This window comes from Saccopteryx bilineata, chromosome X, assembly GCF_036850765.1.
Source record: "Saccopteryx bilineata isolate mSacBil1 chromosome X, mSacBil1_pri_phased_curated, whole genome shotgun sequence".
Classification (NCBI taxonomy): Eukaryota; Metazoa; Chordata; class Mammalia; order Chiroptera; family Emballonuridae; genus Saccopteryx; species Saccopteryx bilineata.
Window position 1 is genome coordinate 33,705,096 of NC_089502.1, and position 26,619 is coordinate 33,731,714.

At 36.2% G+C, this 26,619-nt stretch overlaps 1 protein-coding gene across 1 annotated transcript; it reads right to left on the bottom strand.

The window, feature by feature from the left end:
- Positions 1 to 2,423: 2,423 nt before the first annotated feature.
- Positions 2,424 to 26,619, bottom strand: AGTR2 (angiotensin II receptor type 2). The gene is made up of 4 exons (XM_066249498.1): positions 26,463 to 26,619; positions 17,468 to 17,539; positions 5,390 to 5,451; positions 2,424 to 4,135 (listed from the first exon to the last, which is right to left on the bottom strand). Exon 4 carries the CDS (start codon positions 4,113 to 4,115, stop codon positions 3,027 to 3,029), a length of 1,089 nt encoding a protein of 362 aa, XP_066105595.1. The 5' UTR covers positions 4,116 to 4,135; positions 5,390 to 5,451; positions 17,468 to 17,539; positions 26,463 to 26,619; the 3' UTR covers positions 2,424 to 3,026.

Sequence of the window (26,619 nt, forward strand, 5' to 3'; positions counted from 1 at the left end):
CATTTCACAGAGCTAAATTTCATGTCATCATTTTTGTTCCTCAGAAGATATGTTTGCAGTTTCTGCCTTGCTTTATGTACAGGTACAAGGAGCAGCCAGGAGTAGTTCTCTACACCATGGAGCACAAGAAAGGGGTAGTGTGGAACCAGGGATACAGCTTCATCCATCTATCTCCCCCATTTTCCCCATAGGTGCAAATACACCACCTGCCCAAAGCTCTTGTATTGTTGTGGTTAGAGAAATGCAAGTAGTGAGCATTGGGGAGAAGGTTGGAGGACTGTGTAGACTGTCTGTGAATCTCTGTTTGGTAGCCTAGGATTTGAATTTTAATTACCAAATATCTAAATTGCTTATCAAAGCCAAATTTAAAGATTAGTAAGAACTTGTTTGGGCCTCAGTTTCTTTATTTGTAAAATGCTAATAATTGAGTCATTGTGAGAATAAAATAGGATCATGCATGTAATACCTACAATATAGCCTATGCCCTCCTAACAGTAGCTATTATTGCTATTATTATGTGGTTCCTGGGCATTGTGTAGGTGAAGTGAATAAAGGTGGCATCATGGTAAAGCAAAAGGAATAGGTCACACCTGGAAATGTGACCAAATAAAAAAATATATATAGTTTCATTTGTTATCTGAGAACCTTACCTAAAATTTACATTTTCAAAGAGAAAAGAAGACATTTATATCTTTGTACATTCTTGCAGTTAGAGTTTATATATTTGTGTGCCATCTTCTTAACTGACATTTCTTCTTAGTCCCAAGAAAAACCACTGGAGTCCAGGCCTCAGAGAACTACTTAGGGCTCAGTTCTGGGCTTGTATGTAAGTGTAAGCCATGGTTACAATCCACAGAACTAAAGAGACAATTCTCTTCATTAAGGGAACTCCCAGGGGAGGGGAGTGTATATTATAATTAGTATAATAACCACTACTACAGTAGAGGAATTTACAAGAGTTAAATATTGAAAGCTGAGTAGATGTTCATCAGCTGAATGAGAGGCCCTGACGGTGAGGGTGAATGGGGGGGGGGGGGTTCAGGAAGACAGAGTTGTGTGAACAGAAACAAAGGGCATGAAAGAGCATCAAGCTTTAAAAAAGCAGTAATGTTCTTTTGGATGCTTGAACAGAGAGTGCAAGAGAGATGACAGAGAAAGGCAAAAGCCAGAGAGTCTGGGAAGGAGCAGATCTCCTGTAGTCTCATAGAGCATGATAAGAAATTTGGGCTTTCCCTGTAAAATGAATAAGAAAGTATGGCTGAAAACTCAAGAGATGGAGACAAGAAGAATGTGGCAAGGAAACAGGTAAGAAATGATGTGTAAATTGCAAGAAAGATACAGATAAAAGAGAAAGTAAGAATCTATACTTGGCGGTCATGAAAATAAAAAAGTAAACACACATGATCTTCCAATTAAAGATTTTATTTATATGTGATGTGTTACAAAATCATTTAATATATGAAGTCATAGTAGGTTATACACTTAACTATTTTAATTGATTACAATAGGTTACATGAAATTAAGACCGTCCCAGAAAGTGGAGCGAGAAGATTCTTTGCAATATAGCCCTGGAACCTGGCAGAGACAATAAGCTTCTGAAACTTCATTTCTACCTCAGAGGTCAGCATTGCTCTATGAAGGCCCTAAATACCCTGATGGAATATGTATATATATGGGCTGGTGCAGAGTGAACTCTCTAACTTCTAAAATAAGATTCATATTTTAAGTAAACTCTAGGTAACTCAGTCAGTTTCAGGTACTTCTCTAATTAAGTAGTTCAAATAATGGTAAAGAGGACATCTATGAACCAGCTATTTGTTTAAAAGAATTCCACAGAATCCCCTACATTCTGCAACAAGCAGTATTCATAGGACAGGTTAAAACTACCCTATGGTCTATGCTTTTAAAGCCACATTGCACTGCCCTGACACGTAGGGTTTTTGCATGACACCAAAGTTGTCATTTGCTGGATCTTTTGGTCCTCCCTGGGTCTCAAAATTCTATTCTAGCATTAACTTTTCCTGTGCCAGTGAGGGCTTATTTATTACAAGGTAGAGATTTAAAGAAGCCACCCAGATATTTTTGGGAAGCAACCCATACCCAAAACATCAATAATAAAAGTCAAGTCAACTTCCTATGTTTCAAAGCACCACATCTAAAAGGTCAAGGATGTAAAAAGTGACCTTTTGCATTTTAAAACACTACACAGTGTGCAGTAATTGTTTTCAAGACATCATCCTAAAATATAGATCATTTCAAACAATAGTTAAAATAGATAAAAAGTTTTAAAAAGTGTTTATTCAGAGTTTAGTGAACACTCATATATTTGTTCATTACAAATCTATGTTACTCTACATTTTAATTTGGATACCTATGTATAAAAGTAAGCTAAAATGTAGGAGTACATGTGATCTAATCTATATTCTTATCCTTATGTAATATGTAGCTATATAAAATATAAACCTATGCTCAAGTGATTTGTAAAAGGATTGTTACTTATAATAATTTTAAAGTAGAAAGCATATGCCTGGAGCCTGAACATTCCGGTACCAGCCAGTTGCAGTATACCTCATGTAGAAGTACAGTGTCTGATAGCATGATGTCTTCTAAATAATGCAGCAAGTTAATGGGCTGGCCTTGCTTGAAGAGGGAAGCTTGATGAAAACGGACATAAAACCTATTCTAAAAAACCTCCAGCATTTGTCAAGGAGAAATCTGAACCCCCAAATTATTATTCACAATTTGTTATTAATTATAGTTTGAGGCAAATTCTCAGTTACTTCTAGGTTATGGATGTCTGCCCAGTGACATCTTGTATTGATAGACCAGAAAGGAGGGGTTAGGGGGGATCCTGACAGTCACTGGAGGATAAAACTTATAGTTATCTTTGGTTTCTTGTTCTAAATTAATGAGAAAAGATTACATTAAGAGAAAAAAAAACCTTATTTTACTAAAATCATTAAAAATCATTCAAGGGGACCTCAAACCCAATAGCCATGTTGATAACACACATTCCGTTCTCATATTCAAGACACAAAGGTCTCCATTTCTCTAAGGGAACTGCTTTTTCGGCAAGACACACTCTCTCTCTTGCCTTGGAGCCAAGTAATTGGAACCCTAAACACACGGCGGAGCTTCTGTTGGAATCGGTTTCCAACAAAACAATACAGAAAGGGATTAACGCAGCTGTTAGTGAATCCCAGGAGGATGGCAAAAGGAAGTGCCAGGTCAATGACTGCTATAACTTCACAGCTATTAATGACACCCATCCAGGCCAGAGCATCCAGGAAGGTCAGAACATGGAAGGGGAGCCAACAAATAATGAACGCCAGAACAACAGCAGCTGCCATCTTCAGGACTTGGTCACGAGTTATTCTGTTCTTCCCATAGCTATTGGTCTTCAGTAAGTGCTTTCTGATTCCGAAATAGCATGTTGCTATGAATATTAAAGGGATAATAAAACCAAGGATATTTTTCATTAAGGCAATCCCAGCTGACCATTGGGCATATTTCTCAGGTGGGAAAGCCATAATGCAAGCATTCACTCCCAAATATTCAATGGTTCTGACATCTCGAAAATAAAACGTTGGCAATGAGGACAGGCAGGCCATACACCAAACAAGGGGAACTATATAAGATGCTTGCCAGGGGTTTCTTCTTTGAGACAAAAAGGGATAGATGACAGATTGGTACCTATCAACACTCATGCAGGTGATAAAAAAAATGCTTGCAAACATGTTCAGAGTCAGGAAAGAACCAAACACTTTGCACATCACAGGTCCAAAAATCCAATCATATCTATAAGAATAATAGGTTGCCCAGAGAGGAAGAGTAGCCAAGAGCAGTAAGTCGGCCACAGCCAGGTTGAAGATGTAAATGCTGGAAACCTTTTTAGGACCCTTCTGACAACAAAACAGTGTAACCACAATAGTATTGACAAGAAATCCAATCACAAAAATAATGTAGTAGAGAACAGGAATTGCATCTAAATGCTTATCTGATGGCTTATGTGAACAGTTAAAGGTAGACACATTGCCAGCGCTGCTCCAAAGTCCGAAGTAAAGACTGCTGGTGATGTTTTTGTTGATGGCGGCGAAGGTGACGTTGCCTTTCATATTGGAAGTTTTACTGCCTTCTGTGAAAATAAAAAGAAACTCTCAGAACTCATACAGAGTTTAGACATCACTGAGTTGTTAGCATTTTGAAAGTTTGTTGAAAGCAAAAAGGTGGGTGATTACAGACAACATTAGAAAACAGAACCATGACTTATAAAATAAGAATGGATTTTACTTCAAAAAGAAAAAAGAAAAGAATTTGCTCAGTATTACCAAGAAGCTAAGACATTACAGCCTCAGGGACTGAAAATTCAGAACAAAACTATATTTTGCACATCCTTTTTATCATATTTTCAAAAGGTTTAAAGAAAATTAATATTCCAAGAGGCTAGCCAAGATAGGAAATGTGTGGAACAAACAAGAAAGAACCAAGAAGTAAGAAAAGTTAATATTTCAAAAACACTTGAGCACATATCTCAATCTGTGTACTTTCTAGAAACCTCACTGCTGCCTGCTATTGCATAGAAAAAATGTCTTATTCGAGTAACTAATTATGTATAAATCATTACAGCTATGGAAAATATAAGTACCATAAGCTATGGAAAAAGATAACTAAGTGCACAAAAGATTGAAAGAGAATATGCCAAAGAAACATATTGGAATGGGGGGTGATGGTTGGTTATACTAATTAAAAAATAATTCATTTAGTTCTACTTTTCCATTGTTTTCACAATAATAATATAAATAAGCAGAAGGTATGGAATGTATGCATATTTCTAGAAATCCCCTCTTCACATTTTTTGTAGAGAATGAGTTAGATATAGATATTAAAATTTAATCAATTTTTAAAAATTCATTTTATTTTTCAATAAGGAATAGAAAAAACCTAGCCAAATCCGACTTAGGGTCAAGTAGAGGAAGTTTTGATTGCTCAATGAAATAAGAATTGAACATCAAAGATTAATCATATATAATTATATCATTTTTCCTTTGGTATCTTTTCAGTTTAACACGACTAAGTAATATTGCTACATGGTTCTCAAATGTTATAATCAATGTTTCAGGTTTTGTGATGCTAGATTTTTATTTTTTTAGTAGCAACATTATTTTAAAACAAAAGAAAATTAGCTCAAGATAACACAGTAAGGGAAAGACTGTTACTTTACATTACATAGTTTGAAAATACATGTAAATAAACTATGAAAAATGTAATCACCAAAGACTCTCTTAATAAACAGCAAAGTTATCATTTTTACCTAAAGCTCATTCTCTCATCATCTTGACCCAATAAATTAACATGAGAGACTCTAAAATAAACCCACTTGAAGACTTACTGGTTGTTGGAGTTTAAAAGTTAGTTCTCATAAATCAGCTTGCCTAGTTCCTGAGTGCACCCCTGTAAGAGAAACAGCAGTTAAACAATTTAAGAGTTTTGCAAATACAGTGTTAAAACACAGGGAAAAAGTCAAGTTCATCCATAAAAAATATTTTCACTTAATGTATGTTCTACTTTTCAAATACAGTATACATAAATTGTGCAGACCTACCTTAAGAATTCAGGCTGGAGAATGCTTTTAATTCTGTGCTTATTCGTTCCCTTAGACTCGGGGACGTAATACCACCAGATCTCTGGTTTCCTTCTTATATGTTCGGTCTGTCCACTGGGAGCCTTCAACCTACATAATTCTAGGGCTGACTTATGAACACTTGCCAGCTTTCCAGAGGGTTTTTTTTTTTTTTGGCTGCAAAACATTAATCTGAAATTCTCACTGTCTCCAATCATAACAGCTCATTCAAATAAATCTCAAACAAAAAAATGAAGTTTCCACAAATGTGTTAGAGAATTTTGAAGTCGGTGACTTACTTGAAAAGGAGAATATAATTATTTGCAGAATTTTCTCTTTTTCCCTGATACTTGCATTCTAAAATGCATTAAGGAGGGAAGACTAGGGAATGTATTCTAGTAACAGAGTCTTTGTCTCCCAATGTCTTTTGCAACCTTCATTACTTTTTAAAATGTTTACCCCCTGCTTATTAAAGAACAGTAGCAACTTGACTTAAGGTCTACAATTTCTAAAATTTCTCCCTTGCTTGAAGCCATTTCTGTAGGCTTGTTGTTAGAGGGGATGTGATAAGAAGGATATAATTTTCATGTCTTAGAGAAGAGGTATTAACATTCAGAGCCCCCTTTCAAATGTCTCTGGCATATTTGAGGTTTAAATACAAAGCACAGAAGGTGAAGAAGGAGTAGACAGCTATTGCAGCCTAGATTGCATTGTTTTTTCTTCTTGTGGGGGTGGAGGTGATCAACCTTACGCAATCAGTCCAATAGAAGCAATAGTGACAAAAGAAAGAAATAAAGAGAAAGTGATGGTAGTGATAATACTAGATAACATTATATGCTATGTGCCAAACACTGTGCTAGATACTTTATACTCAATAATTTAATAGAGAAGCAATCTAACTGGTATGTATAATATATACTAGTATATATTATAATATGTGTAATAATACTGGTATGTAAATTGCCTCTGGGATCCAACTGCCTGGCTTCACAAGCTCACTGCTTCATGACCTTGGCCACATTATGTTTCTTCTTTGTGTCTCAGCTTTCTCATCTGAGAAATGGGATGATGTTAATTACCTACATCAAGGAGTTAGGAAAATTAAATGAGCTAATGTATTTAAAGTGCTTAAAAGAGTGTCTAGCACATGGTAAGTGTAATAAGCTATTGATACTAACTCTATTTTACAAATCTGGAAACTAGGGCTCACAGAGTTTAACTTTTATATGGTCACATAGCTATTAAATGAGGACATCTGAATTTAAAGCAAAGCTATCTAATGTCAGAGGCCATGTTCTTAACTTTCACACTACAGCAGAGAGCACAAACAGGTCTTTTAAACTCACCTATTGTCCAGGAAAAAGGAAAGCCTGCAACATTTACAAAAAGTCACTGCTGACCATTCATAAATTGTTATAAAAGCACTAAAGTAGGGAGAAAGAATTGGAAGGATTGTTCTGTGGAAGATATTTTTCTTAACTTTATTTCCAAAACGGAGACCACTGGTAGATAAATGTGTGACTAGATAGTTTATGACTGTGAGTACAGAAAACCAGAGAACCCGAGACACTTCAATGAGTATAAGGATTTCAGTTCTTTCTGTGGATCACATTTTTCTGGTAGCTGTCAAAGTGAATCTACACATATTGGCAAGGCTGGAGGTAGAGGAGGGGAGGCCCTGAGGAAGTATCTAAAGGCTTAAGAACTATGCTCAGCAGAAGGAGAGCAACAAAGAAGAGAGGTTAGCTGCCAAAAGACAAAATTACAAATGACACGAGACAAAATGGATGCTTTTGACATTTCTGTTTCTCCATTAATGCTGAAGTCCATCCTGTAGCACGCAGGCAGATGGAACTAGTGAGAAGCAGTCACCATTGCCTGAAAAATACAATAGCTTCAAAGGTTTGAAGCACAGCATTTTAGTGTTTCTTTTTGTGGACTGAGTTTGAATATTGAGAAAATGCTCCTAATATGCATACACAGCATGTTATTAAACCTCAAAAAAAATTTTTTCTTGTGCTCTTGACAAATGCAGGTATAGGCTCTGTCCAAATGATAGAAAACTGATGCTTGGGAAAAGAATGGGGACTTATGGTTATGGGCAGAAGAGTTGAAATTGGAACTGGTTTCACTCTTTTTCTAAGCCTGGTTTCTCCCTCCATTTCAAATGTTTGTTTTTGCCATGTACAAGGAAATTTTCTAGGCCAGAGCCTCCTGAGTGGTCACCATGGGTCAGATTCCCACCCTGCTCTATTTCTAGCCCCCTCTCATGCCCCTTGCAAAGAAACAGTCAGGAGGTGAGCTATAAACTTGTGAGAACAGACTGCAGGCTCGCCTCTGGGAGACCTAGCCTTGAACACCCCCGAGGAACAGAGGACCTTGTCTAGGGCTTTTGTCCTCCATTATAGTAACTTGTGACGTAAAGGAATTTTAAAGAGGCACACATTTATTTCCCAGAAGATTAAAAAAAGCTTTTACTCTGTTTCTTCATCATTTTGGGGAGTAAAAAAAATTTTCACAAGTCAAAGAAAATTTTGGTAACTTCAGGGAACTAAAAAAACAAGTAAAAAACAAATAAACAGGAATAACAATAATATTGACACCATTTGAAGCAAGAAATACAGCATATTATTGATTCAGCAAAGAACTCTAAGCCAACAACATAAATACACTTGAGAGTCAAATAAATGTCAGTCATGGGAAGCAGTGCAACAGAAAAAAAAATTCACTCTCTTGGGGGCAGGGAATAATTTTTCTGCTAGAAGATTGACTTTAAAAGCCTCAGGTCATTTGAATAAATTACGCAGCTCTTTGGAACAAGTGCAGCTTGGCTAGCAGAATTAAACAATGGTAAAACACACTAAATTAAGTTTTTCTAGTGAATGCCTATTATTCATTGTGAGATTACTTAACAGTAAAATTTAAAGGACCAGGTCAAAAAAAGAAAAGACATTTTCAAGAAGCATTGCACCTCTCTGGAAGTATACACGGTTCAGAAAAAAGAACAAAAACACTGATTCATCTCTCTCACCCACACTCACCCATACCAATCTGGATTTAATGGAGAAAAGGAATTATTAAATGCAAAAGTCTGCATATACATGCCCTGGTTATAAAGGAAAGGATTAGAAATGCAGATCATGGAATGCTTAAATATAGACGGGCCTTCATTTTTAGTTTAAGTTTTTCACAGTTATTTTCTGTTCCCCTCACCCCAGCCACCTCTCTGAATCCTTGTTCGAACAAATGGCATTTCCACTTGTTTCTCCCAACTTTAACACACATACACAGACACAAACATACATTTACACAGACACAAGTACATACTTAATACCAATCTTTCTTCAACTCACTTACTCATACAGAACCCCTATTTTAGTTGCCATTGGACTTTTTCCAACCTGGGGGTCCGTGAAAGGAGGATAAGTAAGGAGATTGCCCGTTTTTGATATGTCTTTGCAGATTCTTTTTGTGCCTCTCTTTAGTTTCCAATATAATGAGAACAGGAACATCAGGTTGAAAACAAATGAAGGAAAAAAATAAGGTCCTCTCTCCAGAGCTAACAATCAGATTGACCATTTTATAGAAACCAGCCTAAAACTTCAGTAAAATGGCCAATACGAGTGCATCAAGTTGACTGGCTGCCTCGGCTTCACATAGAGAGCGACTGAGAGGACTATTAAATCAGTTAACAAGGTTAAATCAATGCAGTGAAATGAGTGGATGTCTGACTCAGTACATTCCTGAGACTAGTTGCTTCCAGCTGAATCTGGTCCCAAGAACATAAGGAGAGGAAAGAGTTCCAATTTCCTTTTACCCCAAAGGCATCTGCAGGCCTGAGCATCATGTTCAGACCAGGATCTCACAGAAGGCACCCTAGTTTTAACAAATAGCATCTCAATGCTTTGTAACCAAACAGGGGAGAGCAATACAGTGGCCAAGACATGGAAACAACCAAAAAGCCCTTCAATAGAAGACTGGATAAAGAAGATGTGGCACATATACACTATGGAATACTACTCAGCCATAAGAAATGATGACATCGGATCATTTACAGCAAAATGGTGGGATCTTGATAACATTATACGGAGTGAAATAAGTAAATCAGAAAAAAACAAGAACTACATGATTCCATACATTGGTGGAACATAAAAACGAGACTAAGAGACATGGACAAGAGTGTGGTAGTTACCAGGGGTGGGGGGAGAGAGGACATGGGAGGGAGGGAGGGAGAGAGTTAGGGGGAGGGGGAGGGGCACAGAGAACTAGATAGAGGGTGGCGGAGGACAATCTGACTTTGGGCGAGGGGTATGCAACATAATTTAATGACAAAATAACCTAGACATGTTTTCTTTGAATATATGTACCCTGATTTATTAATGTCATCCCATTACCATTAATAAAAATTTATTTAAAAAATTGTCTATATTTTTGTTCACATTCAAAATATTAGCTAACTGATCTGATATTTTTCCCACTTATCTGACTAAATTGATTAGGTAGGGTATCAGAATATGCCACTCCAAAATAGACCTCTTTGGCATAAGGATTATTTTGAGCTACAGACCATTGAGGAGAAACACATACAAGAAAAATCTCTCTGCCCTCCCCTATTTGCCTAAAAGCAAAACATAAATTTGTAAACCTGTCTCCATTTCCTAACCAGGAAAAACAGGACTCCTAATCTAATGAATGAGAGAACTCCACTCCTATCAGCCCAGAGATGGGCACCAAGAAGAATCTACCTAGCAAGCCTTTTTAAATAATACTTAGTTTCTATTAGTTTCCTCCGTAAACCTACCTTTCCACAGTTTGCCTCTCTAAAAGCCTAAGCCACTTCTCCTATACCTTGTCATTTCTCTAAAAATGTATTGTTCCTTCATTAAGATGCAGTATACACCCATTTGGCCACTCCTTTGAGTTGCTCATGACAGAGTTCTCCCACATGTAAACACGATGTACATGTTAATAAACTGTTTCTGAGGGCTTCACCTGTCTCTTTTTCTCTACTTACTCTGTACTTTCCCATGACCATAGAGTTTGTGCTCCTTGTCTTAAGCACCCTCTCTATCTCCTTCTCACTATCAATATTCAAGCTCTTATTTGGTTAAGTAGACAAACTCTAAAAGTTGGAGAATGAGAGTAAAGGAAGCAATGTCTCACTGCTTGTGGCTACAACAAAGAGAGAGGGAATGGGGCAAATGATAGCTCTCCAAAACAGGCCATCAGTTCAGACAAAACTATAAGAACAAATGATTACTTGGCATCGTTTGAGTAACTCATTTCTCCCCAACCTCTCCGTCAGGGCCCTGAAAAGATAGAATAACAATATAAAGTTGTGTAGTTTGTAATACATTTTGCTTTTGAGGTATAAAACAATTTAAAATTAGCAGATAGAGGATGGCAGGAAGTTTGGGGTGGAGTTCCTAGAACGATTTTGACGTCTTACGCCAATGAAATGAAAAAGAATAAGTTTAAAATTGGAAATTCTGAGACTGCTTGGGTTTTTAGATATTTATCCCATAGATATTTGCATTCATGGTTATCAATATGAATTTGTAAAATTTATAACTGAAAGCAGCATTTGCATTGTAAATAATATACATCTTAAAAGAAAATAGTTCATGTTCAGATATCTAGAAGTTTATAGAATTCCTTACAATTATGTTATTCCATACATTTCAATATTAACACTCTTGTTTTATATTGGTTCTATTTTATATTGGTCACACAACTAAAATTATTTACCATTTATTTATTTTTAATTGAGATAAAATTCACACACCAAAAAATTACCTATTTAAAATGTATGATTCAGTGGGGGATTTTTGTATATGCACGAACTTGTGCAACTATCACCACTATATAAGTCCAGAATATTTTCATTACCTCTAAAAGAAACCTGATACCTATTAGCAGTTGCTCTCTACTTCCTCATCTCCCCAGCCTCTATTCTCCTTTTATTTTAAACATAAAAATGAGCTGTAGCCTAAAAATTCCAAAATGCATTGTCTAGAGAAAAAAATAACAAATTAATACACAAACAAATAAACTTTAAGAATAACATTCCATTACTATTTTCATTGTGCCTTAGTTATTTTCAGTGGCATGAATCTGTGCCCCACAGATGGCAGTAAACTAAGCAGTCATTCAGTGCATATTTAGTACTGTTAGCGTAAGTCTGCTTCCGCCTAACTGTATACATTCTTGTTGAGTTATTTGTACTGACCTCCCAGTCAAAAGGTTTCTTTGGCATTAATGCAAAAAATAAATGTTATGTAAATAGCTTCCAAGGTTGATTCCATCTGAAGGTCCCCAACTTTTATGAGAAGAGAAGCCACTTTTCATTTCCCCCAGACATGAAATCCCCCGGGGGCGGTCAGGGCAGTGCTGACATGAGAGAATGTGACTAGAGTATGGGAGAGGGCATCAGGCACTGTGCTGGGCACTCCACATTTCACGTCTACTTCTCACGAAGCCGGAGAGACAGTCATCTTGCTCATTTTATAAATGAGAAGAAAGTAAGAGACTGGAGAACAAAGAGCTTAGTAATTTGTTCAGGGTTAAACAGCTAGGATATTATAGAATTGAGGCTCATACCGCGGCCATTATTCCCACTACGCCATTCTGTTATAAATGAGGCACAAGATGAACGAGTTTTCTCAAATAAGACGGACTTCTAAGCATTCTGGGAATCTCTGTGTTAATGTCAATCAGAAAAATATTTTAAAAGATTAGCAGGTTAACTCAGCAAATTAGAATAATTGGTAAATATAATATACTACTTAGAGCAAATCTCACAAGTAAAATGTTATTAAGATTTGTCTTTACCAGCTTAAGTCTAAGGTAATGCCCATTTGTAGCTAGATGAAGTCAGTAAATTAAAAAGAGCTTGAATTGCAGCAGTTTAGGTCTCTGTTTATATAATGTAATTGTATAGATCTCTTCAGAGTACTGAGAAAGCTTTTTTAAAAAATATAAAACTATATCAATATATAAGAGAATAATATACATATAATTTGTCTTACACCTTTAAAATAAATTTATTTTTTTCTCTCAGATTGTACATGTCTAAAATTTTCTATCTTTTCTCTTGAAATTTTGGCAAATTTCCCTTTTTTTTTAATTAAGTGAGATGTTGAAGGCAGAGAGAGATTCCCACATGCACCCTGACCAGGATCCACCCAGCAAGCCCTCTACCAGCTGATGCTCTGCCCATCTGGGCCACAACTCTGTTGACCAACTGAGGGGAGGCCATGGAGGCATCTTTGCTCAGTGCCCATGGCCAACTTTGCTTCAACCATTCAATCCATGGCTGTGGGAGGAGAAGAGAGAGAGAGAGAGAGAGAGATGGTGGGGAGCAGATGATAGCTTCTCCTGTGTGCCCTGACCGGGATTCGAACCTGGGACTTTCACAAGTTGAGCCAATGCTCTACCACTGAGCCAACTGACAAGGACTCGACAAATATTCTAAGATACTCCAGGCCTTACGGGCACTCCTATGTAAGATTTAAGATGAGGAAGAGTCAAAGAGAAATGTGTGCTTGGTTAAGTATCCCACTAGCTAATCTGGTAATGCCTTCCCACCATGCAAGACAGCAAACCCTGGGCAGCAAAGAAGAGTAGACAAGTGAAGTGGTTCCATGTTCATTGCTTCGGTTGTTAAAAAGTACAGTAGTCCCCACGCCACCCCCCGAAGTGGATTCACTTTCCTATGTTTCTGAAAATAATAAATGGAAAATTCCAGAAATAAACAATTCATAAGTTTTAAATTGTGTGCCATTCTGAGTAGCGTGATAAAATCTCTCGTCTTCCTGCTCTGTCCCGCCTGGGATATAAATCATCCCTTTCGCCAGCCCATTAGTCACTCAGTAGCCCTCTTGGTTATCATATCAGTTGATAGAGAGAGAAGAGGAAGGAGACTACATTAACATAACTTTTATTACAGTATATAGTTATAACCATTTTATTGTTATTGTTGTTAATCTCTTACTGTGCCTAATTTATAAATTGAACTTGATCATAGGTATGTATGTATAGGGGAAAACACCATATATATATACACATACAGAGAGAGAGAGAGAGAGAGAGAGAGAGTTCAGTACTCTCCAAGGTTCCAGGCATCCACTGATCCACTGGGGGTCTTGGAACATGTGCCTTTCTGATAAAGGTTCCTATAAATCTTTGAGGATACTAGTAGATTAATTACGGCAGTTCTGTATTTGTTTGGAGGTTCAGGCATGGAAACTAACATTCAACATTTTATAATGCTATCCCTCTCCCCACGTGTGCTTGTTTAGGATACTGTTGACATTACTCACATCATCTTTATGTTGTGAGTAATGTGTGTCTGAGCTTCATTCAAGCACACATTCTTCCAACAAAAATTTTCTCAAGGCCCATCATGTACCAGGCCTTGGGCTGGGTTCTAGAAATACAGAGAAAAAAGAAACTTGCCCTGCCTGACCGGTGGTGGTGCAGTGGATAGAGCATCAGCCTGTAATGCTGAAGTCACTGGTTCGAAACCCCAGCTTTCCCAGTTAAGGCACGTAGGAGAAGCAACTACAACTTGATGCTTCCTGTTCCTCTCTCTCTCTTTCTCTTTCTCTCTCTCTCTCTCCTCTCTCTAAAAAAATATCAATAAGTAAAATCTTAAAAAAATACAAAAAAAATGAAACTTGGCCCCTTGGTTTCTGGGAGTTTTCATTCTAATTTATTTCAAAGAATAAACTTTTCATAAAATTTTCTTTCTCTTTTTGATTTTGTGAATATGAACAAGCTTTAAGGGAGTTTTTAGGATAAGAAGATTAGTGAAGAGTAAAGAAAAATGAGGTTCTCCAGTTCTCTGGAATGTTTTCTACAAGGAATGGGGAGCGAAAGCAGAATCTTTCAGAACCTACAGTAGACTGGTGGCTATTGAGAGACTGATGCTGGTATTATATTGCCAGTTGTCATTGGGAGAAATTATTTTTCCCCCCTTCCCATCTCTTTTTTCTTTGTTGCTTTCCTCTTCTCTCTCAGCAATTTATCTTTGTATTTTGTCCTTGTCAATGTTTTTATAACTTGTGTTGGACGAACCGAAATGACAAATATATTTTTCCACGTTACATATTCAGAGTGATTGACACACCATGGCCATCACTGGTCTCAAGGACCAGACAGTTCAAATGATTAGATAAACAATATATGGATCATTTGGACAGATCAAGGTAATAATGTGGTTGATTGTCACAGAGGCTGACCTAGAAAGGACAATACAATTGTGCTACAAATTTATAGAAACAGGTTATATTACCACTCCAAATGGACTGAAGCATCCAACTAGGAGTGATTCAGTGTCCACAGATTAAAAATAGCATGAATAAAGAGGATTTTGAAATAGGCTATACCAAATACACTTTAAAATTTTATTTATTTATTTATTTTGTGACAGAGTCAGAGAGAGGGTAAAATAGGGACAGACAGACAGGAACAGAGAGAGATGAGAAGCACCAATTCGTTGCGGCACCTTAGTTATTCGTTGATTGCTTTCTCATATGTGCCTTGACGCGGGCCTTCAGCAGACAGAGTGACCCCTTGCTCAAGCCAGTGACCTTGGGTACAAGCTGGTGAGCTTTGCTCAAACCAGATGAGCCCACACTCAAGCTGGTGACCTCAGTGTCTCGAACCTGGGTCCTCTGCATCCCAATCCAACACTCTATCCACTGCACCACCACCCGGTCAGGCCCAAATACACTTTAAAAGAGTTCAAATGCATCAGTATATTTTCATCCACATTTAGTCACACAGCCGTAGCTAAAAACACAAGCCTTGGAGTTGGAAGAATGTAGGTGTAGGCTTTGTACCTGTTCCACCACTTATTGGCTGTATAACCTAGGATAAGTTACTTTACATCTTTGAATTCCAGTTTACCCTTGACTAAATTTTTGTATGAATTAAATAAGATAATGCTTATACAGCATTTAGTTAGGTTCATAGAATATAGTTTATTCTATTAATATTTGCTGTTGGATTAAACCACTGCTTTTATTCTCAAAAGCAAAAAAGCCAAATAAATCACTATATTATTACGTTGTCACTTTATACCAAAACAAGATAAATTGAGATTAAGTGATTCATGTTCATGTTTTTGAAAATGTAAAATAGGAAAAATAACAGGTATTTGTGATGACTGTGTGAAATAATGTACTATATAGACAGTACACAAAGCAGGCACTAAGTAAGTGGTAGCGTTTATGAACATTGTTGACATTTTTGCTGCTGCTGTTTACTTATGATGATGCTTAAAATTAATAATATTATTACTATTAAACATAATTATTATTAATAACAATTTTTTAAAAGTGCCTAAACTGTTTTGATCATGCTGTTTAACTTCTAAACAAAGTAATGAAGTGTGGCCTAGAAATGACTAATAAAGAATTTAGAATGAAAGACACAGCTTATGTAAAATATATAAATAAAATATAAGATCATGTAAACATTCTGTTCAAAAGTGTCCAGCAGCTTCTCCTCTCTTCATGTTGCTTACAAGGCCTTACCTGTTATAGTTTGCATGTTGCCCCATCCACATGCACGCCACCATCACTACTACTTCTATGACCGCAGCACCTACCTCCTTCTTTCAGTTTATTCCACTCCAGTCACACTGACTTTCTTGCTATGCCTCCTATTCCACAAGCACACTCTGCCCTCAAACCCTTCACAAATGTTATGCCCACTACGAGGAATTGTTTTTCCCCAGATAGCTCCATGACCTATTCCCCCCGTTCTTTTAGATCTGTGTTCAAATGTCACCTGATTAAAGAAACTTTCCCATCCCTCCCTAACTAAAATAGCCCCTATCACCATCTGATATAACATGCTCCCTCCCCCTCTCTCTCTCTCTTATTCTCTCTTTCTCTCTTTTTCTCTCTCTCTCACACACACAATTACATTTTGTATACTGACTTCCTTTTCATACAACAAAGTGACATCTATTAATAGAAACTTTGCCTCTTTTGGGTGAATAATATATCCTTAGGTCATAGAGACAAATCTGACACCAAAAGGAACTTCAATAAATATATGTTGATTGAATGTCACTTAACAAATATGTCCTTTAATTAGAAATGCTTTTCATTAGTTTGAAACAAAGACCAGATAGAAAATTCTCATATCAGTTATACCTACATTTCTGACAACTCCCTATTCAAAACTAAGAATTTTTTGAACCTGGTAAGGATCTAAAGATTTCTTCGCTATTTGTTTTCATTGTTGTTTTCCCACGTTTAAAATAATGCCACCTGTTATGGCAACATTTGTCATCATTGGGCTTTGATCTATTAACATTTCAAAGTCTATTTAAAGTCATTTAATTGCAATGTAATGTGAAGCCCTCTTTTTGCTAAACAAAATCACGAGCTGTAGGGCACAGAGTTTTATTTGCACTATTCAAATTTTTAAATTTTTATACCAAGTGCAATATTAAAACTGGATTTTAATTATTCAACTAATAATAAAGAACTAATACCTTGTGAAATGTTTAGCAAAATTCTTCATTGTTCTCATCGATACGGAAAATTGCTTAATATCTATGCCCCGAGGCAGAATTCAACCAAATAATTTTTAAACCTCAAAACCTATTTATCTATAAAAGCCAAAGAGCTTCATCAACTCATGTATTTATTCAAAAAGCATTTCTTGGGCACCTATTTTTATATGTTAGTCACTGTGTGAAGTTCTAGAGTATGACACAAAAATGGCCAAAAAGTTCTCAGCCCATAAAAGAAAGTCTAAATTGATTGAAGAAAGTTAACACAAATATCAACATTCAACATGCATGTACACTGTGAAAGGAACACTTACTTTGTTTGGGCCAAATTTTCACAGAGAGTGTAACTCAATCCAGGTCATGCAAGATTGGTAGGTCAATTATGCCTAAATGGGGAAGAAAAAATGTAAACAGAAGGATACAAAGATGGGGAGGTACAAACTAAAATGGACTTTTGAAGGCATGAGAAGACATTTGGTGGAACTTAGGCCACTGTTTCTTAAAATGAGATCTGATTATTGATTGCTTCACTTATTAAAAACTTCAATTCTTAGAAACCACTGTCAGATGTCAAAAGATATCGCTCAAGAATCTACAGTATTTTAATGAGCTTCTGACCGAATCTAATGCACGCTAAATGTAAGAACCAGGTGTACTTACAGGTGCTTACAGGAGAGGAGAAAAAGTAGTAGAAAACAATAAACTTGGAAAATACAGGGTGGAGCACAAGCAGGTTTGCCGTTGTTCATATGAAAATAATACAATAATTAATACATAATAATACAAGAATACACTGTGTTTTCTGTACTCAAAGTTGTAAATTTAGTTTTGTCCCGCTCTATATATGTCAACGCATCATTACTTAAGGCCTTCATAACCCTACTAAACCCTTTATAACCTACTTCTAATGGGGAAGTTTCAGGCAGAAAATGAGTACACTTAAGTCCTTTTAAAAAAAATGACTGGACAATGGGCAGGATGAATGATTGTGGAAGAAATTAGAACTATGCAGATAAGTTATGAGTTTTGATGTGTAAGTTCAAACTCTATGCTTGTCATCAACCTCAGATATGACTTGAAATTCATCATAAAAAAGAGTCTGAAAAAAAAACCCTTGGTCATAGCATGTATAGAATTTGTTGTTTGCTTTGAAGGAAAGGCTATTGTGGTTAACAATCTACTCGCTGTCACTTCCTAAAAATGTCTGACATTTTCTCCTATTATGATGCAATCCATAGAAAAGCAGTGTTGGTCTGTGAAAATAAACTGATTTTAGTTTGCACCTGGATTTATTCTGTGAACACAACTGATGAGAAATAACGTTTGATTTAGATTTTCGATTAATGACTCTTTAAGCCTAATCACTTTAACAAGCTCTCTCAGTCTCCTCATGGTTGGGTTTGTTTGTTTTTTTAATAACCTCAAGCTTAGCATATTTCAGACCAAATGTCCATTTTTAACTAAATTTCACTCCTCCGAAATTTCTATAACTTCATATTTTTTACCTGTGTAAAGGGACCTCTGTGAAGTTTGAAAAAAACAGCTTACTTTCCCTCTCTAGGTTGATACAGTTCTACCAGCTAAAGTCCTCAGACTTTGCATTTTTGAGGTTCTTTTTCAAGAGTATTGTTCATGACAATGTTACTCAATAAAGGAGGTACTGTCATGGTTATTTCCATTCATACAAACACAAACAAATTTTCTATTGTACTCATTGATTGATATATTAATACTGCTGCTGACAATAACTGTTAATAATAGCTACTATTCTTTAGTACTTACTACGTGTTAGGAACTGTTATTAAGCAAGCATTTACAGCTACCATTGTCCCTCATTTAACATGACAACACTTCATGGTAAGAACTATTATGACCTTTATTTTACAGGAAACTGGGACAATCTGACCAATGTCACTCAGCTGATAAAGTGACAAACACAAGATTGCCATTCAGGTCAACTATCTTCAAGAAATGACATTCTTGACCCCCATGTTCCACCCTGTGGGCTCAGCTTAACTGTACCCAATTTCTGTTATGAATATTTTACTGTGATAACGAGTCATTACTGTGTTTCTCACATTTCTTTGTTTCACAATGTCAAAAGGTCATGTGATTCTGATTTCCAGGGGTCCAGGGATTAGGGATTTCCTCTGAGACTACTTTAGCTTATTATGAGCTGTTCTCCATAAATATATGCAAACATTAATTTCCTGTACATGTCCTAAATTGCTTCATGCATGTGTTCTTTCTCTAAGAATACCTTCCATCAAAACTTAAATCCTACTCCCCCCCTCTTTTTTTTCTGAAGTGAGAAGCAGGGATGCAGAGAGACAGATTCCCACATGCACCCAACCAGGATCCACCCAGCAAGTCCACTAGGGGGCAATGCTCTGCCCATGTGGGGCATTGCTCCATTGCAACCAGAACCATTCTAGCACCTGAAGCAGAGACCATGGAGCCATCCTCAGTGTCTGGGCCAACTTTGCTCCAATGGAGCCTTGGATGAGGGAGGGGAAGAGAGAGATAGAGAGAAAAGAGAAAGCAAAAGGTGGAGAAGCAGAAGGGTGCTTCCCCTGTGTGCCCTAGCTGGGAATCAAACACGGGATGGACTTCCATATGCTGAACCGATGCTCTACCACTGAGCCAACTGGCCAGGGCTCTTTCTCCTCCCTTTAAGTCATTACTGACATAGACAGTTCCCTAAAGTAACCATAGTCCTCACAAAAATCATCTCAAAATTTACACTAGTAGGGAAACGGATAGTATATTTTAGATGACAGGCTTAGCTATAAGGATTTTCAGCATTCACTTTCCTCATCATAATAGTAATAGTAAAAATATTTGACATTAATGTTTTTCAAGTGTTGTCTCCTCTATTACCTTATTCAATCTTCACAAAAGCATAGTGAGCAAGATAAAAATGATCTTGATTCTTATATAGAAATTAACACTCAAGTCAGTTAACTGATTTAGTCAAGGTCTTATGGCTAATAAGTCTTCTTCCCCATTCCAATTTTTAGCCAGCTTCTTTAGCATCTTTACTCAATACAATTTTTTTTATTATATGATTAATAACTCAAAAAATATGATAAATAATTTACACAAAGGGAAATAATAATAGATATTATTCATTAAATCACTCCCCAAGTTAAGTTTTTATATGCCACATTATGACTGTCAAGAAAACCTTACACAGCAAATATTATTATAAACATTTTTTCAATTGAGATACCAAAGCTAAGAAGTAGCAGAGCTAAATATAAATCTAGATCTGTCTGGCCCAAAGCAAATGATCTTTTCACTCAGTGAAAAGAGAGAATGAACATAAAAAAAAGGATTCATACTCCTTAATAATCAAATAAATGTCAATTAAAGCAATCCTGGATCTTCCCTTTTTCAGCTTAATATGACAATCAAAAAAATCTCACTCCAAATTGGTGATATTTTATTTATCAATGATGAAATTAATAACTAGCACACTTTTGGAAATGCAAAATGATCATACTGAGCAAAACTCAATTATTCTACTCTAAATAATGAGTTCCAGAGAAATAAAACACCAGAAATAAGACTATATACAAGAAGAAGGCCATTGTACATAATATATAATTTAAAAATTGAAAACTATTGCTAACTATTTTTCAATATATTAATATTATAATATTGATATAATAAAATGTAATTACTGAAAAGCTATGTACAAAATAGAAAAATGTTTAAATATTTAGTTAAAATAGCATAAGCCAAAATTCAGTCTACTAAGTAGCCACCTGAAAAAATAATACTAAATCAAGTTGGATACCCAATCCCCAATTTATACCAAAATAAATTCCAGGTGAATCAAATTTTCAAACTTAAAAAGCCAAAGTATGAAAACAGCCAAAAAGAAGTCTTTCTAAGCATAATGCAAAATCCAGAAGCCATCAGTTGAAAAACTAATAAGTATAACCACCTAAATGTTTTTAAAATTCTGCATAGCAAGAAAATACTTTTAAAAAGTCAAAAGAAAGTTACACTCTGGGAAAATGTATAAATGCAATACATATAACAAAAGGTTAATTTCCTTAATATGTAAAGAGGTCCTATAAATCAATAACAAAAAGAGGAAAAGGGGGAGGGAGAGGGGCACAAAGAAAACTAGATAGAAGGTGACAGAGGACAATCTGACTTTGGGTGACGGGTATGCAACATAATTGATTGACAAGATGTTTTCTTTGAACATATGTACACTGATTTATTGATGTCACCCTAGTAAAATTAATAAAAAATTAAATAAAATAATTAAAAAATTTAAAAAAAAAATGATGACCAAACTAATAGAAACATAAGGGAAAGACATGAACAGGTAGTTCACAAAAAAGGGAAAAAGTAAACAACAAACAAATGAAAAAATAGTAGAAGTCATTACTAGAAAACAAGACGTCAAAATTACTAGATACCATTTCTCAAATATACTGTTTGAGACTTTTTAAATGTCTAATAATATACGACATTGGTGAGACTGTACAGGATTGGGCACTCACATACATTGTTGGTTGGAGTCTAAACTAGAACCATTTTGCAGAGGAATAATTAGCAATGATGTCTACAACATCCTTAGCATCAAAAACTTATCCTATGGATCTATCTGCATATATATGCAAAAGAAGTATGTACAAGGACATTCAGTACAGTATTGTTTATAAAAAATGAAAAGAACCTAATTGCTCATCTATAGAAGAATATTAAATTGTAAGTGATTCATATAATAGAAGTTATGCATTTGTTGAAAAGAATACAGAGATGCTGAATGTTGTGATATAAAACAAGTTCCAAGATAAATTATTAACTGAAAAAATGCATAGTGCAGGTACTTCTGGTTTCTATTCCAGCATGTATAAAGCTTAGATGTTCTCACTTCATCCTAATAACTAAAGAGCTGAACAAACTGAAAGATCAACAATTTTTCTTAGCTGTGTCAGAGAGGTGAGAGAAAACCACAGGCCTCAAAACTGAGATGGCATAGAGGCAGATACAGTTTATCACAACTTTCTGGAGCAGAAACTCACATGGAAACTAATACCAAAGGTAGGAAAATCTAAACTGATGAACTGATGAATTCATGAATCGCTAGATGCTCAGTATAAACATGTCTTGGAATTAAATACTCCAGGAGGGCCAGTTCATAGGGAAGTCCCCAAGCTTTTGTGAGTTTTACCTCTGGGAGCTCTACCAGTTTTCCCAATGCATATGAAAGAGAAATCTCCTTGTGCTTCCCAGAGAAGAAGAAAATATGTAACCATTATAAAATATGCCAGAGGATATTGCTCTTTGTAACAACGACTGCCCTCAAGAGAATTATCTTACCAGAGTCTGAGTTCCCTGAGTTTTATCAGACTCTAACTGACCTAGAGGAATGGAAATACCTAAATCCTGCCACCATAGCCATCCTTTTTCAACTGGATCACAAAAGACTGAAATCTAATCATAGGACTATATTTACTTCCTCTCCCCCCAGACCTTATTACCATATCACTAAAAACTATTTACCAGAATTCCTTTTACACAGGATATTATGTCCAGCTTTCAACAACAACAACAAAATTATAATGCATATTAAAATGTAGAAAAAAAAACAGTTTGAGAGACAAAAAAAAGTATTAGAACTGCACTCAGATATAGCAGGAATATTGGAGTTATCAGACTGGGAATTTAAAACAACCATGATTAATGTGCTAAGGTCTCTAATGAAAGGATGTAGAAAAAAGGAACCCTTGTGCACTGTTGGGGGAAATGCAGATTGGTGCAGCCACTGTGGAGAGCAGTTTGAAGTCACCCCAAACTATCAAAAATGAAACTGCCTTATGACCCAGCAATTGTACTTCTGGAAATTTATCTGAAGAAACCCAAAACACTAATTGAAAGAATATATATCAATATAACCTATGTACATTGCAGTGATATTTACAATAGCCAAAGTATGGAAGCAGCCCAAATACCCATCAGTAGATGAATGGATAAAAATACCTGTGATACATTTACATAATGGAATACTACTCAGCCATATAAAAAGGAAATCTTACCCTTTGGAACAACATGGATGGACTTTGAGAACATTACGCTAAATGAAATAAGACAGTCAGAGAAAGACAAGTATTATATGATTTCACTCATATGTGGAATCTAACGAACAAAATGAACCAACAAGCAAAATATAGACAGACTTATAGAGAGCAGGCTGACAGCTGCTCTCTCACTCAAGTTGGGAGGTAGGGAGAGGTAGAAAAGGGGATAAACTGTGATGGATGAAGACTTGGCTTGGGGTACTGAACACACAATATGGTGTACAGAGATGTGTTGTGGAATTGGGCACCTGAGACTTGTATAATTTTGTTAACCAGTGTCACCCCAATAAATTCAATTTAAAAGTTAAAAAAATAAAAAACAGAGTTCTATACATGAAACAAAAAAAGAAACATCTTGAAAGAAGTTAGAGGGCAAAACCCTTTATCTTAGAGCAATGATTTTTAACCATTGTACCACGGCACACTGGTGTGCCATAAGAATTTCTAAAACATGCAATACCAACTATTTAATCAGGGGCATTGACCTCTTTTCCTTTAGATTGTCAAATAAAAAAATTACAGTAGCCAATATAACAATAGCCATCTGGTGTGAATGAATCAAAATCATACCAATTTTTGGTTAGATTGGCAAAAAATATATATTTTGTGTGTGCCACAGAATTTTAATAATTAGTTTTTGTGTGTGATGAGATGAAAAGGACTGAAAATCACTGCCTTAGAGAAACAAAGCTAAAAATTACATCAGACTTCACAGCACCATACAAACAAGAGTGGAATGAATTATTTTAAGTGTTGAGAGAGAAAAACCACCAACCTAGAATTCTGCACCCTGAGAAACTGTCCTTCAAAAGTGTAAAGGAAACATGAACTTTCTCAGACAAATAAAAATGGAGGAAACTTTTCTTGCAAGAAATGTTAAAAATTCTTAAGACAGAAGGAAAATGATATATCACAAACTTGAATCTACATAAAGAAAGAACATTGAAGGAATAAAGGAAAATTAAAACTTTTTTTATTTACCTTTTTTTTGTATTATTCTGAAGTGAGAAGCATTGAGGCAGAGAGACAGACTCCAGCATGTGCCCAGCCAGGATCCACCCAGCATGCCCACTAGGGGGCAGTGCTCTGCCCATCTGGGGCATTGCTCTGTTGCAACTGGAGCCATTCTAGCACCTGAGGTGGAGGCCATGGAGCCATACTCAGCATCTAGGCCAACTTTGCTCCAGTGAAGCCTTGGCTACGGGAGGGAAAGAGAGAGAGAGAGAAAGGAAAAGAGGAAGGACAGGGGGAAGGGTAGAGAAGCAGATGGGCCCTTCTTCTATGTGCCCTGGCCAGAAATAGAACCCGGGACATCTACACTCCAGGCTGATGCTCTACCGCTGAGTCAACCAGCCAGGGCTTTTTTTTTTTTTATTCTAAATTGATCTAACAGATACTAACTAGCTTGTTCAAGATAATAGCAACAATGCATTAGTTCACGTATGTATACAAAAAATGAATGACAGCAATGATACAAGGGATAGGAGATAAAAATTAGGAATATTTTGTTATTACCAGTAATTGTACTAGTAAAATGGTATAATGTGATTTGAAAGTGGACTTGGGTTAAGTATAAATGTGTATTACAAACACTAAGGCAACCACTAAAGAAAGTAAAAAGAGAAGTATAACTGAGATGTTAAGAAAAAAGAAAAAAATTGTATTATACAAAATGCTCAATTAAATCCACCAAGGAAAAGAAAAGATTAGAAGATAAAAATAGGAACAAAGAACAAGGGCAACTAATAGAAAACAATAACAAATATGACAGATAATAATCCAACCATATTAATAACTCATATACTGTATGACTCACCCACTTAAGTGCACAATACAATGTTTTGAGGTGTTATATTAAGTTTTAAATCTTGGTGAAATATATATTACAAAATTTTCCATTCAAAAATGCATGATACAGCCCTGGCCGGTTGGCTCAGTGGTAGAGCGTCAACCTGGCGTGTGGAAGTCCCGGGTTCGATTCCCAGCCAGGGCACACAGGAGAAGCGCCTATCTGCTTCTCCAACCCTCTCCCTCTCCTTCCTCTCTGTCTCTCTCTTCCCCTCCCACAGCAGAGGTTCCTTTGGAGCAAAAGATGGCCCAGGCACTGGGGGATGGCTACATGGCCTCTGCCCCAGGCGCTAGAGTGGCTCTGGTCACGACAGGGCGACGCCCCAGATGGGCAGAGCATCGCCCCCTGGTGGGTGTGCTGGGTGGATCCCAGTCGGGGACATGCGGGAGTCTGACTGCTTCCTTGTTTCTAGCTTCAGAAAAATACAAAAAAAAAATGCATGATACAGAAAATACATGCATTATGCTACAATTAGTGTAAAAAATACATGTATGTACAAAAATGTTTTAAAAACCATTGACTTGGTCCTGGCCGGGTACCTCAGTTGGTTAAACTGTTGTCCCAACGTGCCAAGTTGCAAGTTCGAACACTGGTAGGGCACATACAAGAATCAACAAATGAATCGATGAATAAGTGTAACAAGAACTCGATATTTCCCTCTCTTTCTAAAGTCAATTAAAAAAAAGATTTTTTTAAAGCATAGATGTCTATGAAAGAAATCGCAACAACAGTTACTTCTAAGAGGTGGCATTTGAAAACAAAAGGAGGAATAATAGAAGGAAAATCATTTCTAATATATTCTTCTGTACTATTTTTATGGTTTACCACGTTAATATATTACCTATTCAAAAAAGACCAAGAAATTTGAAAAAGTAAATTTCTGAAGTTTGACCAGGGTTCTTAGAGGAAAAGAGTATCCTGAGTGATTAGTGATTCTGGCATTACTGTGAAAAGGTAGAACAGTAAAAAAAAACCACTAATCACTCAGGGTACTCTTTCCCTCTAAGAACCCCGGTGAAACTTCAGAATCCTTCTCAACATACTGTTCCAGGCTTTCCTTACCACTGAACCAGAGCAATCTCCAGCGAAAAATATAATTGCAAGTATGTAAAAAAATGTACCACTCAAAATATATTACATTAGAGATCTCTCTATATACAAGATTTTCCAGGCAACTTGGCTATTACATTAAACAATGTACCTTTTAAATAGTACTTTCCCAGAAAATATAATTAAAACAAAGATGAATAAATATGCTAAATAGGAACCATGTTGCTACAATTTCTGATTATATGTTTACATTTCTCTGCCAGATTAAGGAAAAGAAAAACAACATTTAAGAACTTATATACTTACCCATATGTGAAATATTCCAAACTATGTACCATTTCAACATATCCTGGCAGGTTATCTAACAATGCTGCAACATTTTTAAAGTAGTCGGACTGTCAAGTTTCACAGTGTGGGATCCAGATGTGGAAGGTATTTGGAATCATATATTTTCTTCTAGTCA

Coding starts and splice junctions, on each gene's coding strand:
- AGTR2 (XM_066249498.1), bottom strand. CDS start 4,115: ATGAAAGGCAACGTCACCTTCGCCGCCATCAACAAAAACATCACCAGC.